The 19611-nt window shown below is 39.8% G+C and overlaps 1 protein-coding gene across 3 annotated transcripts in view; it reads right to left on the bottom strand.

Moving 5' to 3' along the window:
- serinc4 (serine incorporator 4) overlaps nucleotides 1–19611 on the bottom strand; it is a 100296-nt gene that overhangs the window by 58963 nt on the left and 21722 nt on the right. For 2 of the 3 annotated variants that reach the window (XR_013488191.1, XM_078162411.1), the window contains exons 1-2: nucleotides 10498–10914; nucleotides 59–226 (exon numbers count right to left, since the gene is read on the bottom strand). Coding sequence is in view for 2 of the 3 variants with exons in the window: in XM_078162411.1 (XP_078018537.1) it covers nucleotides 59–226; nucleotides 10498–10653 (324 nt within the window). In the remaining variant the exon portion in view is untranslated. Of the gene's footprint in view, nucleotides 1–58; nucleotides 227–10497; nucleotides 10915–19611 lie in introns of those variants that run through there. The other variant, XM_078162412.1, reaches the window with a different exon arrangement.

The raw sequence follows: 19611 nt of genomic DNA, 5'->3' as shown, positions 1-19611 counted from the left end.
GTATATTTCAGCTGATGTCTTTGATTTGTGTCATGGAGGATAGGATCCCAGTACGCACATTTTCTCTGACAAGCTCGGAGACGGTGCGGGACAGCATGAGGCAAGAGACGGCGCAGCTCATGATGTGGAAGAGGGTGTACATGACCCGCGTGCTAGTGGACGATTTGACTGGAGGACAAAAGGCACAGCAGAGCGAGCAGGGAGCTGGTCCACAGCAACAGCATATCTGAGGAAGAGAGCATGGAGGCAGCTCAACATCTCAAACACACACTCTGAAAACAGGTAAAACATCCTCAAATAAAGAAGAAGGGTAGAGAGTGCAGGTCCAGGTTTTCAAACGCATGTAAATATTCTCTATGCCTGTTTTGATGATTGGTAACTTTTAATATGTCTATTAAACTCCCATATAGTAGTGTTACAAATTTTGGTAATTGAATGGACCCCAGGAAGAAAAGTCATTGCCCAGGTTACAACTAATAGGAATGCAAGTGAACAATGAACAAAAAAAATTAACTGAATTCAAAACAATAGTAAGATATAAATGTGGATCTGCAGAGACAAGTATCCACTTATCAATGACAAAGTGAAGTCTGAAAAAACATACATTTACACATTCCGTTTTGACTGTACTCTCTGCATTAAGTAGGTTTCTGTGGAAAATGTATTCTAGAAACCTACTTTAAAGTAAAATGTAATAGAGAATCCTTGTGTGTTTTCATGCATTTCAACCATCTGATACTAGAAGAAGTCTGCTACACCTACTAGTAGGTTCAGAAGGCTGTTATCAGCCTATTTGTTAGGAGGCGACCTCTAGGGGTTGTAGTAAGGTCAGAGTGACAAAGTCCTAAAAGGTTGCAGTATATGAATGGGTCAAACAATCATAGGACAGGAGAGTGTTGTTTGTGTCCCATGTGAAACCAAAAGTGAACAACGTTTAAATTTTAACCCTAAAAAACAGACATCCCTTCGACAGTCACAGGAGATCATTGTTTGTATGATCTTGTTTCAATAGATCTAAAATAAGAAGCTAGAGCATTCATTCTTCTTGCAGCAGAAAGATGAGGTTTCTGTCTTCCGTGTCATCACGTCATGACCTTACCTTACCTTACCTTACATACTGTGCAAATGTGGTATTTGGCTGGAATTCCCCCAGAATTCCCCCGTAATGGCTAGGGAAGAACATTGTTTGCATAATTCTAGATATATTGATCTAAAATAAAAACCATAATAGCCAGAACATTCATTCTTTTTGCAGCAAAAAGCTAAGATTTCTGTCTTCCGTGTCATTAGGCTGTATGCATGTAATGACATCACTACATTAGGTGTTGTGCAAAACCAAGTGAGAACACAAGATGGCGCAAGAGGAGTACGTCATGAATGATGAATCTATCATGCCCTTTCACTCTGCTCATAAAAATGACCATATTTTGAAAACTAAATAATGTACATAGTTAAAATAACTCAAACTGAGTTAAGAAATAGTGCCCTTCTGTGCAGAGTTTGCATGTTCTCCTCGTGTCAGTCTGGGTTCTCTCCGGGGCACTCCGGCTTCCTCCCACTGTCCAAAGACATGCAGATTGGGGATTAGGTTAACTGATAACTCTAAATTGTTCGTAGATGTGAATGTGAGCGTGAATGGTTGTCTGTCTCTATGTGTCAGCCCTGCGATAGTCTGGCGACTGGACAGGTCGCTGGACAGTATTTTTTTTAATCTGATTTTTCTGTTTGATTTTTGTATTTTTTAAATGACACAATTTCAAAACCTTTTAGCTCAGGTTGTACAGAGTTTAGAGATATGAAGCACATAAAGATGCTACAAGAGATGACATCACAGTAAGCAAAAATACCAATGTAGGCACTGGTGGACCATTTCTGTTGGAGAGTTTAAAGGGTTAACTGACATATTTAAATTCTCCATGTCATGTTGCATAATGAACATACTTATTTTAAGCCAAACCATGATCTCTTTTTAAACCTAATTACATAGTTTTGGTGCCTAAACCTGACGAAACTGAAAGTGAAACCTAACGAAACTGAAAGGGAAACCTAACCAAACTAACTGTAAAACTTAAACAACCTGCTCATGATGATATCGGACAATGGCCATTTAATGGGCTGATAACAGCCTTCTGAACTTCTTCAGTTTCATTAGGTTTCACTTTCAGTTTCGTCAAGTTTCAGTAGTTATCAGCATCATAGATATGGGTTAGAGGGGGGCTGCTACAGGTGTAGCAGGCCCCCTATCTATCTAAGACGTTTTTTAGGGGGTAAAAATGAAAAACTGCCAAGGGCAAAACACTATTCAGTTCTCAAAATTCAGCAAAAATGTATCACATGCTTTATTTTTTATGTCAAATAGCCTAAAACATAAACAAAAACTATCATATTTGACATGGAATGACCCAGAATCCACAACATTCAAAGTTTTTGTTCTTTGTAAAACTGGATTCTGAAATTTTGCTTAAGTATGAAGTTCAAAGCTTCATCACTCTGAACTGGTGTCTTCCAATTTTTTTGAGTATATAGTAAGTAGTTGAGTAAGTACATTTTAGGTTTCAGACTGCAGTATCCATCACAATACAGCATAGTATGAGATGCATGATTGTGGATAAGTTGTAGATTCACTAAGTTCAGGAATTCAAACTCAAGCTGTCTAAATACCTTTTGAGGTCACCCTACATCAGACATCTTACACTGACAATGTTTGGCAGCAGGGTATGGGTGGCAGATTTTCTAATGAGTCTGACAGCATCTGGCTGGTTCTGATTCTGATAAATCAGGGCTGTGGACAACTGGCCTTAAGCCCATCACAGCTGTTCCTGAACTAATTCTAAGGAGGCAAAACCTGCACGCACATCTGTCTGATGCTTCAGTGAACTCTGCAGATTACAGTCTGGAGATCTGTCTGCAACATTGGGGCCACAAGATTATGGGATGGGAAAACGGTTTCAGCTTTTCATGCTTATTGATAGTCAATATCTGTGAAGTTAAGTCCTTCTTGGACAAATGTGCATCGTCTCCTTGCTGAACTGTGTTTATGAATGCATGCACTGAATGCTGCTGTAGTCAGTCTAGATATATTATAACTCATCACATGCGGGTCATAATCTGATGGATAATGCAGAGAGGATTACCCAAACTTTTCATATCGAAGGGAATACTGAATAAAAATAGAGCTTTCATCTTGTATTATACAATTAAAGGGACAGTTTGTCCAAATTTTGTTTGCATCCATTGATCTCTTGAATTATCAAACAGTTCACAGGAACGTTATCTTTGTCTGCTCATGATGCTGCGATGCATGAGATCCTTTAGCGTCACAAAAATGATTTCTGTTGGTGACTCTTTGACCTGCCCTCCATCTTTAAATATCTTTATATTTACCTATCAAATATGTCTCCTCTGGTTTTCCTGTTCTTCTTCTGCCATTTTAGATCTTTTGCTCCTTGTTTTTATGTGTTTGTTGTTTGGTTTTGCTTCCACCTTCCTTCACTGCACTTGTGTGTTCTTTTTACTGTAAAGGACTTTGAAACTTTGTTAATAATATTGCTACACAGTTATAGCTTTAGCATTTATTATCTGCATTCCAACTACAGTGTTTGATGCAAAAATGACAAGCAAAGTTATTTAAAAGTTTCTATAATGATTGGAGGTCTTGTCACAGCCACAAATCACCCAACAATGTGTGGCTACTTTCTTAACTGAGAGACTGCTGCCAACCTCCCACACTATGCAGGACTTTCACCATGCAGATTTTGCTGGATGTGCCACATGGACCAATCAGTGCTTAGTTTGTGTGTTTCCAACCTAAAACCAATATCACTGATTATTCAACTTTCAGCTTAATCCATAAGTCCTGAATCAAATCATAATTATAATTTATTTATTTTATTATTTATAATAATAATAACAATTTATATAATAATCTATATTATCTCATTTATAGACCCCGTGGCTGAATGCACACTCAGAGATATAGGTATTCAACAGTACCATTTCCTTTTAGTTAATTAATATTTTCATCCTGTAAACTCAGAATATTGGCGCTGTGCTACATCAGTTTTTAAAGTGAATGGGAATAAAATCAAAATCTGCTGTTTCTTTAAATGCATAACCTTTATTGAGCTTTGTGACAGACAGACAGATGTTCTATGAGTGCTCCAACCACTGCACACTGTCTTCTGGCCTAGTTTAAGCCTAATTATGCAGGACTAATATTGCAGTTAAAAGGAAAGTTAAGTTAAAGAAGAATCAAGAGCACAGTATTATTTATGTTTTAGCTCCTGGTGATACAGTCATGTGAAATCAGGAATGATGCAGTAATACAGTATATATTTCCCACACCCACAGGACTCGCTCCAAGTTTATGTTTTTATGATTATTAGATCTCCCACATCTTTACTTAAGTATATGAGCAGCTAACCTGAAAGCTAATCCAGCATGAATTACATATACTGATCCAATTCACCTTTCTTCATATACAGCAGTTAGTTCATTTTTCAGTAGGCATATATATATTAGGGATGGTCCAATCCAATACTCAGGACTGGTATTGGTCCGATACTGGCCAAAATTACAGCACAGTGGATAGACTCAAGTTTTACCTTTCAAAAAGCAGTGCTGCAGGCTAAGTTGAGGTCACCCATTGGTTTGTGAACTTGTGTTTAAAGCCTTGAGTTCAGCAATTAAGCTGCACCAAAGGTGACCATATTTGGACGAGAGGGTGGAGCTGTGGAGGAGCAAGGGGTGGATCTGATTCATACACCTAGCAGATAACCTGTTACTCAAAGCGGCCAACCCTTAATTATGCATAGCTTTAATACATGTAAACAGGTGAATTGTATACAAATTCAACCCCTGTACAGTTGTTATGAATGTTGGAAGACCAAAAGCATTTTTTGTACCAGGCTCCAAACATGTTTCTGCTTTAAAGTTGCTGTGAAGTTGCATTTGAACATGTGGGTCTATGGGGTATGACTGGATTCTGGAGCCAGCCTCAAGTGGCCATTAGATGATCTGCAATTTTTGACACTTTCACATTGGCTATTTTTCAGCTCTGGAGATTGCCTCTTGCATTCACACCTGATACATAACACTTTTGCAACAGTGGCCATAAGTTGTCACATAATGTAGTAGCCAAGCTAACTATGCAAACTACAAATTAGAAGTGTGCAACAATATTTTTTCCGACACTAGATAGCCTATCAAACAAAAGCCAGAATAAGTTGCTGTGAGCTGTAAAGTCCCCGCTTCTAAGCAGAAGGCAGAGAATAATGTCATCCTGGAGCCTGACTGGACAAAGCCACTCTTCATCTGGACAGCTGACTCTGTGTACACAGCTGCTTGTATGAAGAGAAGAGTGAAAGTGAAGAGCGCTTACTCTGCAGCTAAATCTGGGACCAAAATGTCCTCAGAAGTACACTGCACACTGACTGACAAATTTTTTTTAAGGAATCTCAGTTGACTAAGGGGTCTCCTCTGATGATTAAAATCTCTGATTTTTAGGGGACAGTCCTATCATTAAGTGATCTAACTGAGTTTGATAGAAATGGGACCACAAGCAGGAACAGACAAATGTTTGAGATAGGGATGCACGATAATATCGGCACATCATCGGCATCTGCTGATATTGGCTTTGAAATGAAATATCTGAATCGGCCAACATGCTTTTTCTTATTTTGCACAATGAATGAATATTACATACACTGAAAAGTACTGTATGTCATGTGTCCATCTGCTGGTGGGCCACAATGATGAGAGTATGCATGCATAGTATGATGTTAGTTACACTACAGAAGCGACTACAAGAAGAGACACTAAAATTAGTTAGGGAAAATAGTTGATATACCGATATCGGTGTTGGTCATTAGTCAAATGAGTTGCTATATATTGGCATATTGATGTATCAGATATCGGCAAAAAACTCCAATATCGTGCATCCCTAGTTTGAGGTATGTATTATCTAAATCTTGTTTTACTTTTGTGATAAAACCATTGAAATGTTAATCTAAAGCATTTACAAAACACGGTGTAACAGTGGCACAAACATACACATACACAAAAACAAAGTACAGCTAAGGGTGATAGGCAGTGTTGTAGTGGAGGATGTACTCAGGTATACAGGGTATCCACTTTATTCCTACCCCCATGATACCTTGTGTGAATTATGTGTGCAACTTCCAGTGTTGAACCGAAACCAGCGATTTCCAATGGTAACAGTTTGTTTACAGTACTCTATTCTTCTTTCCATGAGCAACTGGGAAATATAACGTGGAACACACCACCTGGTATAGCTCAAACAGGATTATGTGATCATAACTCTGCCATCTCTGACAGCCATCTCAAAGCATTGTTTTTGTTTTTCCTTTTCAACTGAGCACGCTAGCAATTAGCTTCCTTTGCTCCGTTAGAATATTGTTAACTTTAACATGGCTTGAGCTAGCTTAAGGTAAACATCTGCTCCTTCTAATGATTTCTGATGACTTATCAAGAGATACTAACACATTTGGCAAACATTTAACATAATTCAGTATTAACTGAATTATGTTAAATGTTTGCCAAACATGTAACATAATTCAGTATTAACTGTAACTCCATGTAAAGTGAATAAATGTGATGTTTCCCAGCTAATCCCCCGCTTGTCTGTGTGAACGACACAGTTTTCATGTTTTTTGGCTTCTGATTTATTAAAAACTAAACTAAAAACATGATGCTGAATTTAGCAGCAGACCTCAGTAATATTTATATGAAGTAGTAGTATAAGAAACAACTTTTGGAATTCTTTTTTTTTTTTAATGGTATAAAAGAAGTATGGTAAATCAGTAACACGTTCTCAGCCCTAATGACTAAATACATATTTCATGGTATGTTGCTGGCTTTATTTTAAAATGAGCAATTTTCTAATGTAGGTAATGTAGGTTGCCACTGCTCACAAGAAGCTTAGCTGTACACAAGTAAAAATGAAGGAGCTTTTTGATCGAAAACTGAATCTTGCATGTTTGAACTAGTAAATCAGGTTTTAGCTTTGTTGCTTCTGGTAGGTTCATCCTTTCAGGCAAAGATTAGTGGGCCTTACACAGTTAAGAGCCATATGTCAGATAGGGCCTATTAAGTGTACACACCAGACAGAAGGAAGAAAATTCAGTCGTGTCATGTAAATTTATTGAAGCCCTATCATTCTGCTAACTCTGCCTCTCAGGTAGAAGGTAATACTGTAAGGTCAAATTTAACTGTGAATTTAGCAAAGTATGAGTTTGCTAAAGCAACAGCAACAACTATGTTGGCATGGTTGTAGGCCAGGGTGAAGTTCATCCTGTGCAGGCTAAGGTGGAGGCTATTGATTAATATCAGACGGAGAAAGACGGTACATTTAATACTTTTTTGCTGTGTCTCGAGAAACTCTTGTGGTTTTATTTACAAACCCTTTTTTGTTCTGAGTGCATGTTTAAAACACTGCCAGAAATTGAGTTTTGTTTGGTTGATAGCAGTGCCGTAATGGAAACACGTGAGCCAGGCTAAGCAAGATTGTTTAACTTGTATGTGATTTAACTGGTTTCATTGGTTAGTTGGCTTCGCCAAAGCTGTGTTTAGTTTGCTAATGTTGTTCACAGACCGATTCTTGCACACAACGAAACAATCTCTGCACTAATCCAGACCGTTTGCAGCACATATCACATTCACATAGACTTATTAACAAATAGGCTTTCAACAGAGCTACACCCAAAGAGGCAACTGTCCTTTTGTCTTTGTCCTGACCACATGGTAAGACAAGACCTCCCCCTATCTGAAGCCAACTTTGATTCGGCCATCTTGTAGTTCTCTGTTATCAGCCATTTTGTTTTGTAGGCCAAACGGCCCTTTGATCTCTCTCTCTCTCTCTCTATCTCTCTCTCTATCTCTCATATATATATATATATATATATATATATATATATATATATATATATATATATATATATGTACACACACACACCAAGGTTGTATATAGTTTGTTTGTTAGAATTTGTGTGTTTGGTTTTGATTTGCTATTTTAGGCTATGAATAAATATAATTCTTTGGAAACATACCTGCTGTCTGTTTAATGTTGCACAAGGGTGAGTGAATAGTCAACTTCTGCTGCGCCAAGAACTCCGAAATCCTTCAGGCTTTACTTTTAAGTTTGGTTATGCTTATTATCTAATTATTAATCAAAATTCCAAATTAATAGTTTAGCGTATTTTATGAGACTGATATCTTTAACTGGCTATCATTTTCCCTTTCCGGGAATGTTAATTAAGTCACATTATTTAACATAATTAGCAATTATTATTAATAATTATTAATTATTTCCGATAGCCAATTTACAACATTAATGGTGTCCCCTTGGTGAGGCCTAATATTGATGTTCCCAACATAACTGGTGCCTCTATGTGATGCCTAGAAATGTTGATCCCTACATAATTGGTGCCTCCATGTGACGCCCTAACTTATGTTCCCTACATAATTGGTGCCTCCGTGTGACGCCTACATTTATGTCCCCAACAACAGTAATCCGTATGACATAATAAGACAGAAAGAGAGACAGAGACAGAGAGAGATGCAGGACAGACGGTAATAATAGCTTACAACAACATTAATGTGAATGAACCGAATGCCATGATTACTTCCAATATTTGTTTAGGTACTTAAGCCTGGACACAGTGGTGGTTCCTGCCTGGGCGAACTTATCCCACAGTAGTGGTACCTGAGGTACCGTAGTACTATGGTACTCCAACAATGCTAGCGCGGGTGGCAACCAATCATGTGGGACATGGTCTCAATTTACGTGATGCGTGAAAAGAGACAGAAATACTGTGCAGTCGCACACAATGCGAGACGTCTGGTCACCCTACTTAGCGACTCGCAAGCAGCAGCTAGTAGGGGACCCCATTAGGGGGGATTCCAACGTGTTGTCGTTGTTGCAGTGTCTGTAGGGGTTCCATCATATTGTCATTGATATGGACCAATGTCAGCTGTCTCTGGGGGCCCCCTTCCATCTCGGGGCCCTAGGCAATTGCCTAGTTTGCCTGTCCGGTTGCGATGGCCCTGGACATAGTAATTGTTATGGACAGTATGTATCACGCTGCTCGCACAGCAGCACAGCACAGCACTGAACACACAGTCTATGGAGCGGAGCCTGTGTTGCATTCAGGTGTTGTCACGTAAATAACAAATTCCAGCACTTGAATAGGCCATAGCTCCTGCCGCCCCCTACACATCGCGACAAAGTGCCAACCTGGGCAAACGCCCATTTGACCCATATCAGGATCCGCTACTGCCTGGACACAACCACTTGCATGGCCAACAAGTATTGTGCATGTATCAATGCCCGAACCATGAACACACACACACACTGTAGTTTATTTTGACTCAATCCAACATACATCATCCTGCTGCCAAAAATACTAAAATGGTCCCCAACAAATGCAATGTTTCCTCACATTTGATGAAATATGTGAATGATGCTGCTGTATTCTCTCTGAAGTCAGTGAGACCAAAATACAGACTTGATAGAGAAATATCAAAAAAAGGAAAAAATCCAAAACGCCATAGAGGAGCATGCTATCGAGGTGGACAAAATAACATTAACAGCTAAAGATATGCAATTCAGTAAAATGAAACCACACCCAAGACCCCCAAAACTTGAAGCAACATCTCAATGACACAACATGAACAAAAAAGAATATCATAAACTTTATAAAGACACTATTTATTGTTCAGTTATTTGTGCAAGTGTTCCTGATTTTTTGACCAACCTCTGTAAATTAAAAGATAGGAATCACCATAACAGAAAATTACCTTTGCAGTGTTAATGGTAGAACATCATAATGAAGTATATGTACTTATCTTGAGCTACATCTTGAGTAAGCCCATTTTATACTTCATTATACCTCTGCTCCCCTACATTTAAGAAGGAAATATTGTACCTTTTACTCTACTACATTTTTTGTAGATTCAGATTTTACATACAAAATCTATCATCTATCTTAATCTGTCATTTTACAAAGAGGACACATTGTTGCAGTATTTTAAATTGTTAAAAATTACTCCACCTCCACACAACATTAAAATGCTGCTTACATGTTAAAGAATTAGTGATAATAATCCAATAATATAATGTGTAGTGATATAAGATTGAAAGGGTCATTCTACATAAGTACTTTCATTTTTGATACTTTAGTTATTTTTATCTGATAATACTTATTTGCTTTTGTTTTGGAAGCATAATGTATACTTTACATTGTGGTATTGCTACTTTTAATTAAATAAAAGATCAAAATACTTCTTCCACCACTTAATAAATATCTTGATAAGAAAAAATCTCACAATATTTATTTAGCATTTGAAGTTATCCAGTTCCCTCTGCCAGCATTCCTATTTGTAAAATCAACTCCAGAGTGAATTTTTAATAATCTGCTAAGAAAAGACAAACTCCAGGTGTAGTGGCTGCCTACTGTGCTGCTGCTCATCAGCTCTCACCTGATAGGCCACCATGTTGAGGAAGTAGTTGTAGACACCACTGTGGTTCATCCCTTGAGTGGCTGACATAGTTCCTCCAAACTGCTTTTCATCAGCCACAACAGCTCTACATTTGGCCATGAACTTCCAGCACAAACAGGTTTTCTCAGCATGCATGCAAAGATGGCATCCTCACATCCTCAAAGAGGCCAGAACACAACTTCCAACAGGCCTGACAATGGTAAAAAAAAAAGTAGAAAGTCCAGCAGGTTGTCCCTACATGCTCCTTCTGCTGGATTAGCAGTGAATCTAGTCCGGCTGGGCTCCCTGCAGCCAAGAGCCTCAGCTTGAGCACCAGGTCCGACTGCTCTCAGTCCAGCCTCATAGTGGAACAAGTTATTTTATTTGCCCATATCCAGTGTGCTTTGGCTCTGCGGCTGTGCTGGATGCTGCCAGAAAAGAGGGAGAGGTGGTGGCGAATGCCCAGTGCCCTCCCCCATCCTACCCAGTCAGATTAGGCAAAGAGTCTGTGAGGGGAGGAGGTAGTGAGAAGGAGGAGGAGGAGGAGGAGGAGGAGGTGGTTGACAGGGACCATGTGTCAGTCCCATCTGTCCCTCACTTCCCCTCCCCCTGCACTTTACAAACTCCACAGTACAATGAGACTGGACAATACTCATGTTTAATCCAGATTTACTAAATTAAACAATTCCCTCTGTGTGATGTCTAGATGCTGATGCCTGACACCTTGCAGCCCCCTACCTACCTACAGAACCCCGCACACCTGCTCCAAGTCTGAGTTACTGTGTGTCACTCACAGAAAGGCCACATCAATAATCCTAACAAGTTATCACAACTGCTGCATTATGACCCAGAAATGATGAAGTGGGACGAACTGGGCAGGGCTGTCTGTGATGGAACTAACAGAGACAGTGCACATTAGGAAACATGCTCACAGCAACAGGCCCATGGATTTTTTTGGGTGCTCTTATGGAAGGCTGCAAAGGCACCAGGCAGAGAATAAAGACCGCATCTAATGTTTTAGCATTCAAATGATTTGCACTTTTAATGTACTGTTATCATACAATGTCTGCCACTACCATTCACTTCATTCCATTAGATATAGAAGTTTTGGAATAGATTCCTTGAAAGCATTAGGAACTAATAATAAATTTGACAACATTTCTTATTTCATGCAAGTTTGCTGTGCTGGAGTGTTTGTTGTCGTTTCCCACAGCCTGTTTGTGTTTAGGTCTGCCTGTGTGCTTTTCAGAAATATTTCTCATTTTTATTGTTTGTTCAGAGTAAGAAGTCTGACACCAGAGGTGGAAAAAGATTTCTAATTATTTACTCATGTAAAAGTAGCGATACCACAGTCTTAGAATACTCCTATTCGAGCCTACATTAAAAAATAATCCATCCACAATTAAAAGTCTATTGAATGAAACATTTAGCTCAGGTAAAGCAGTATTAGAAACAAAATGTACTTAAAGGATCAAAAGTAAAGTACTCATAATAACACAACAAAGCCTTTATAAGATTTTAAAATCTGATTCAGCATATCCCAACATATTGTATATTTGAGCTACACTGAGCAGTTTCTTTAAAAGACTTTCTTGTTTTGTTCTGTTTTGATCCTTTTCTTTTTGGTGGAAATAAAACTGAATAAAACTTTGTAAACCCTAACAACCCAAAGGGGGGTTGTTTTTCAAGTTCAGATATAATATTTTTCAATTCTAACAATCAATCAGACCAGACAACACACTGCAATTTCAGTTTTTTCCCCTGAATTTAAGTGATAATTTTTCTTTTTAATTTTGGTGACATCCTTGTTGATAATCAATTGTTTGCAATTAACAAACAGTTTGCAGTTATTGTTAGCACTATTAAAACTTAGTTTAATGATAAAACACTGAATCACTTTCTTCGTCCTGGAAAGAAGGATGAGCAGTTGATCAAAATCAACTTATCAAAGCAGTTTGGAGCTGGATATGTGTAAAAGACACACAGGTGTTTCCTGGTTGGCACAACAGCAGTGAAATGAAATGATGTGTATGGTAGCTGTTGAAAAGCGCTGAGCACATAAGGAGAGAGTCGGATTAGATTTGGGTTAGTGCGCAGGGCGGAGCGCCAGGATAATCCCATCGCTCTTCAGCCCTCCTCTCAGTCAGGATGACCTTCAGCGGCAGACAGGACAGCAGTATCTCTGGCCTGTTACACTGTGAGTCCTAATACACTTTTCTCCACATAATAAATGCTGTTTCTGCAGATGAAACGATAAAGGGCAGAGTGTCCTCAGTACAGCCTCTTTCTCAGTCTCACTTGTTGAATTCAGATTACTCACTGAAGATTACTTACTGAAATAAACAGCAGGTAATGCACAACAGTTAACCCACTGCACCGTCAGATCTCCAGAGACATATTTGAGAGAGATCTGTCTGTGCTATTATTATTGTCATGCAAATCCATAAACTACAAACCACATACATATACATATACAGTGGGAGGGCATTGAGGTGTTGCACACCTACAAATATCTGGGGGTCCTCTTGGATGATAAGCTGGACTGGTCCTCTAACACTGACGCCCTCTACAGGAGGGGGCAGAGCCACCTGTTCTTGCTGCGGACACTGAGGTCTTTTGATGTGTGTGTGGATATGTTGACCATGTTCTATCACACGGTGGTGGCCAGCAGTGCACTCCTCTACGCTGCAGTGAGCTGAGGAGGCAACTTGATGGACAAAAACACCAAGCGACTGAACAAGCTGGTTAAAAAAGCTGTCTCAGTGCTCAGCAGGAGACTGGACCCATTATGAACTGCGGTGGAGACGGGCACATTGAACAAACTGAAAGCTATAATGGACAATAGCAGACACCCTCTCCACAGCCTCCTGGAGTGACAGAGGAGCAGCTGCAGCAGTCAGCTCATCTCACTGCGTTACAGAATGGAGCATTTCAGGAGATCCTTTGTCCCCACAGCAATAAGACTTTAACACCACCTGAATCCAGTCACACACACACACTCATACACACATCGCATTAGCCACAACTGGACTATGGAATGGGCAATTTTATTCTAATTTAATTTCTATTTATGCACTTATTTTAATTAATAAAAATTAAATTTTTAATTTTATGTCTATTTTAATACCACTATATTGTTGCTGATGAAGGGAAGTGTGGTTGTTGTTTTTTTTTGGTCTTTTATGAGCTGCTGGACAGCTGAATTTTCCTTCGGGGATGAATAAAGTTTTTTCTATTCTATTCTATTCTATATGTGTAGGCCTACTGTCAACTCAAGTCATTTAATGTTTTTAACAAATACAATAAAAATCCTCCAAACAGCAGTTAATGCTATAAAACTTAATCAAAATAAATCTAAAATCTAAAAAAATGTAAAAATATCTAAAGGCTTGGGACACTGCATTGCCTGGTATTTCTGTAGTTAGACCTACTGCAGGAACAAGTCCTTAAACCCTGAAATGATTTAGAATTTTAGCGCTCCTGGTTCCCTTGTATTGAAGATAATGGGATTTTTGAATGGGTTTTCAGTTAGGTGCCTGAAATAAGGTCTGTGGTTAAAGGATAACTTAGGTATTTTTCAACCTGGGCCCTATTTCCCCATGTGTATGTGTGCGTATGATTCATAGGTACAACTCGTTTTAAAATTGGTTCAGTATTGAGGGGGGCGGATGCAGCCGGCAGCCGCAAAACGAGCTAAAACGGTAGATATGGAGGCAAATGCGTCCCGTAAAAGTTTGCACATTAAAAGTGCTTTTTTCGCCACTTACCGGTTCAGATCGCCAGTGCTATCTCTGTAAATAGCATACTAAGCGTTTCCCTTACCCTTCACTTCCTCTGGGCTGTGTGTGAGGGTCCAAGTCCGCACCCTGAGGTTATAAACTAAGCAGAAGGGGGGGGGGGGGGGGGGGGGGGGTGAGGACTAGTGAGCATCAGAGCCACTATCCAGGATGAAACATCCAAAATCCAAGAGTACATCAAGAAGATGGCCCCAAAGGATGAGCTGCTAAGTGAATGCCTCAGACAACAGAAACCTGGTGAGGGTAAAGGGGTATTGGAGCAAACAAAATGGAGGGACAAGCCCCTTCATGGTGCATACCACTGTCAGATAGAGGAATGGCTGATATCAAGAAGACCTACCAGTGGGTGGAGAATGTTGGACTGACAGACAGCACAGACGCACTAATCATCCCAGCACAAGAACATACCCTAAGCACAAGGGCCATAGAGGCCAGGGTCTACCACAGCAGATCAGACCCAAGGTGCAGGCTGTGCAAAGATGCCCCTATGACAGTCCAGCACATAGTGGCAGGGTGTAAGATGCAAGCAGGATCAGCGTACATGGAGAGGCACAACCAAGTGGCTGGGATAGTGTACAGGAACATCTGTACCCAGTACGCAATCCTAATGGGACACACCACCAAAGGTGGTTGAGAACAACAAGGCTAAGATCCTGTGGGACTTTAGCTTCCAGACTGACAAACAGCTGCTGGCTGACCAACTGGACATAGTGGTGGTTGACAAACACCAGAAGAGGTGGTGGTCGATGTGGCAATACCAGCTGACAGCAACATCAGAAAGAAGGAACACAAAAAGGTGAAGAAGTATTAAGGGTTGAAAGAACAGCTGGAACAGAAGGTCAAAGCTGACGTGGTCTCTGTGGTAGTAGGAGCACTCTGGGCAGTGACCCCCACACTGGGAGAATGGCTCCGGCAGATTCCAGGAACAACATCTGAAGCCTCAGTTCAGAAGTGTGCAGTCCTAGGAACAGCTAAGATACTGTTTTTATATATATATATATATATATATATATATGCATACATACATACAGTATATATATCGGTGTGTGAGTGTGTTAAAAACCAGTGCATGAATGGGTGAATGCAATTCATAGTGTAAGTGCTTTGAGTCATCAAATCTATACAAACACAGGTCCATTTTTTAAATGAGTATTCTATTATCTGCTATCTGAAACACATTTATGAATTTTGAAAATTTAACATCCAAAACAGAATAAATATGGTTGGTTTTAGAATATATTTTGTGACAAAATAATAATTGAATTGTGCTATTGAACTAATTCTAAATGCAAACATTTCACCTTGCAAACATACTTTATCTGCCTTAACAAAACAAGTTAGCTTTTGATTTGCACCGACTGTTAGCATTTTATCATACAATTGACCTTTTTTGTTAGAAATTTACTCCTCTTTGGGGGACAGCATGAGTTCACTTTCAGCATTTCAGCATAACTAGTTCTGTGGCTGTGTAAAACCACCCAGGTGTGGATTAAGAGGAGGCAGAAAGTTACTTGGGGCAGAGTGAAAGATGTCACATTTCTGTAAGTTTGTGTTCTGTCTGTTCAATATGTGTTTGATAAACTGATCATACTGTCTCAGACACACAGAGCAGAGGCAGAGAAAGAAGCAGCACACTGACTGGCTGTTGTTGCCAGGGGCGGAAATCCGGGGGGGACAGGGGGGACATGACTTTCAGTAAAGCTGTCCCCCCCTAGAATAATTTGAGACACAATTGATAATTTTTGAACAATGCAGTAGTATTTTTTGAAAGCACAATGTAAGCGGTGCTCATTATAATCGTGCAATAATGTGCTATTTAAATCTTAAGATTTAGTCTTAGTCTTTAGTGTGTGTATTCGTACTGAAAATAACTCAATGAGCATGTTGAACCGTGTTGTAACGTTATAACTTAACCGCATGCATGAGCTTGGTGTTGGCATGATTAGCACATCCCTGTAGGCTGGATCAATATTGAAATATCATATAAATAGATTAAGTCTTTAATAGATTACTGTGTTGCAAAATGGCATGAAATTAATGAAAAAAAGATGTGTGGCAGAAAAAAATGCTGTATTACTGTTTCTCAGTATAAGGGTGCTTTCACACCTATGGTTGGGATCTTTTAGTTGCACCAGAGGGGGAAAAAAATGATCCATTGTTGCATTTTAGTTCTGATTTGATTCCTGTTCACACTGACATCTTGCAAACAAGCAAAGAGGAATAAACATGAAGTTCTACCGACTGACAGGTAACTCTTTGATTGGACAGTTTTGGTGTTTGTCATCCTGCATCGTCAGGGGAAATCAAATTCTGATGACTGACACAAGTTTATGCAACAGCACTTTAATGCTTCTGAAGTGTTTATATTTCCGTTCTTTGGTTTCACAAAGAGCCCATAGAGAAATAACTGATTGTAAGCATTATTAGAAGGATATCATATGTTATGAATAATGACTAACATAGAGACAGGATGAAAAGAAGGCATCTTGTACAGTAACTATTCGGGGCAACATATTTTTCACCAGCCAAATAAAAAAATTGTGCCTTATTTGACGAAAAATAATTACCTTACGTTTTTAGTATGAAAATCCAACTTTAGGAAAATCCAACCCTGTCCTCTGTGTTTCTTTGGTGTGCTTGCGGCAAAGGCTGTAGCTCATCGTGTTGGTGTGCGGGTCAGCCATGACCGTGGCTGGCCAGCCTCGTCTAGTTTTTCAATAAAATGCCATGCAACATTTGTACTCCATTTAACTGTCTGTTCTTCTTGTCCAAGTCCAACATGTTCATCTTCATTTTTCCTCTTCTCTGGCGGTGGCCTCACGGCAGAAATGTGTTGCCACATGTTGCTTAGAAGTTACCATAGAATGCCCGGTAAACAAGTTCCGGTAGCTGACGTCATGCGTTCCCGGCACATGTACAATACGCCGTGAGGATCAAAATAGTCTGACACCCAGAGGCGGTCCTGGCTAGCTTTACGCCCTGGGCGAACCATCCCTCTGAGTAGTATCACAATACCATGGCAAAAATGAGGCAGATGTGCCTTTTGTCATTTATAAAAAGATAAATCACTTTTCTATAATACATCAATGATATTTCAATGGAATAAATTACTTATTGACTTATTCATACTTCAAAAACAGCATCAATAAGCGATTAACATAGGGGGGATCAAAATAAAATAAAAAAAATAAAATAAAAAACAACCAGCCACCCTCCTCCCCTGACAAGTAAAGAACAGTCCCTAAAGTGCGGTGAGGTTTGTGGGCCGTTAGCTGCCACAAAGAGAGAAATGTGAATGGCTCATTTCTCCACTGACACGCCACATACCTGTGTGCCGCCACGGCTCGGTTGTCCAGGTACTACCGGGCAGTCATGACACCAACGAAAGAGGAAATTACTGGACCTGGAGTTGGACTTCTCTGTCGCCAGTAAGCCGTTATCTTCTCCGCAGAGCACTATGAGCCTCCGCTGTATTCCTGTCTGTGACCCCCGTTCAACCCACAACTGCCAGGATTCGCCTCTCCTTTCTGCTGCTGGTTGAAACGTGATAATAGGGGCGCCCCAGCACCCACTCCACTAACTTGACGTGGAAATGAGCAGTAGTCTAGAAAACTGGCAAGGTTTTTTTTTGTTTTTGTTTTTTTTTTGGAGGGCCCTCACATAGATTGCGCCCTGGGCGGTCGCCCACATTGCCCATAGCAAAAACCGTCCCTGGACACAGCTGGCAGAAATGGTCGAAGCACATAAAAAACCCACATGCAATTCAAAATTTTCCATCGGCCACTGGCGGGTGTGTGTTTTTGTTTTACACGCCAAACTCAATTTTTACCCGCCATTGTGTGTGTGTGTGTGTGTGTGTGTGTGTGTGTGTGTGGTGAAGATGCATGTGTATGTGTGTGGTAAAGATGTGTGTTTGTGTTTTGCCTTCATGCCAAGTGGCAAAAGGGGGGAAGTGGGAGTGGCATATAACAAAAAGGCACATAACTTCCAAATGGGTTTCACAAGGTTTGTGGAAAGATCATGGAGGCATCACTGTGCTAGTGACAAGTGTTTGCGAGTGTGTGTGTGTGTGTGTGTGTGTGTGTGTGTGTGTAGGTGTGCGTGTTTGTGAATACATGAACACAGGAATGCATGTGTGTACGCAGTCGCAGCTATTGCAACTTCGTGCTTGTTCTTTATCTGAATCGAGGCTGTAAAAAACGGAGGGTGCTGTACAGATTGCAAAGCCCCTTGAGGCAAATTTGTAATTTGTGATATTTGGTTATATGAATTAAATCAACTTGACTATGATTTCATAAAGTATAAAAAGTAAAGTAGGAGTTAGATGTTTAAAGCAATTGACAGAATCTGAGCATTTAGATATTTGTCTTAATCAATCAATCAGTCAATTTTATTTATAAAGCCCAATATCACAAATCACAATTTGCCTCACAGGGCTTTACAGCATACGACATCCCTCTGTCCTTAGGACCCTCACAGCGGATAAGGAAAAACTCCCCAAAAAACCCCCTTTAACGGAAACAATATAAACTTATAAACATGTCCTGCTCCGGAACAGATATTGTTAATACAACCAGAAATAGACATGATGTGACAAATTTCAGGAGCAAAAACACCCCCACTAGTTTAAAAACAACCATTGTTTAACATATCCCTAATCTCACTTTACTCCCTCTAACATTAGTGGGTGTAAATCAGTTAGTCCCTGTTATAAACACATGTGGCTCTACTGTAAGTGGCATTCCTGGGGGCCCCTTTCCCTCTCAGATAATTGCTGCTGCCTTGTGGGAGAGGGGGACGTGCCAAAGAGGACAAACAAAAGCAAATAGGCGGGGACAAATAGCCGCTTGAGTGAGAGTGAGAGCACTCAATCTATGGTTTCAATAGGCTTGCGCAATGACAGTTGGCTTAAGTCCAAGCTTGTTTACATAAAAAGAACAAGAAAAATCATCCATTCAGTATTCATTTAGGACTCTTTCGGGGTGAAACAATACACGAATGGTTCGTGAGCAGCATTGTTTTTCTAAACCTGTTTTCAATGTAAATGAATAAATAGCTTTGTGTTGTGAACAATGTAGCTGCAAGCAATAAGAGTCGTCCCTCCCATAGAAACACAACGTACCCATTCATAACTGTGGCATGACTGAGTGTACAGCTGGCTCATATTCTGAGGAATTAGACTGAGGACAGATTATTAAAAGAGTAAAAAGAAACTGAGTCTGTGCCACATCCGTCAATTCACAAATTTTTGGATGAGCTTTGGTGAAAAATGGAAAGAAGCTTATGTTTTTATTGGTCTGAAACCAAAATCTCATGT

This window comes from Epinephelus lanceolatus, chromosome 2, assembly GCF_041903045.1.
Source record: "Epinephelus lanceolatus isolate andai-2023 chromosome 2, ASM4190304v1, whole genome shotgun sequence".
In the NCBI taxonomy this organism is placed as follows: Eukaryota; Metazoa; Chordata; class Actinopteri; order Perciformes; family Serranidae; genus Epinephelus; species Epinephelus lanceolatus.
Note: the sequence above shows the minus strand (reverse complement) of the source record. Positions and strands in the feature narration are given on the sequence as shown.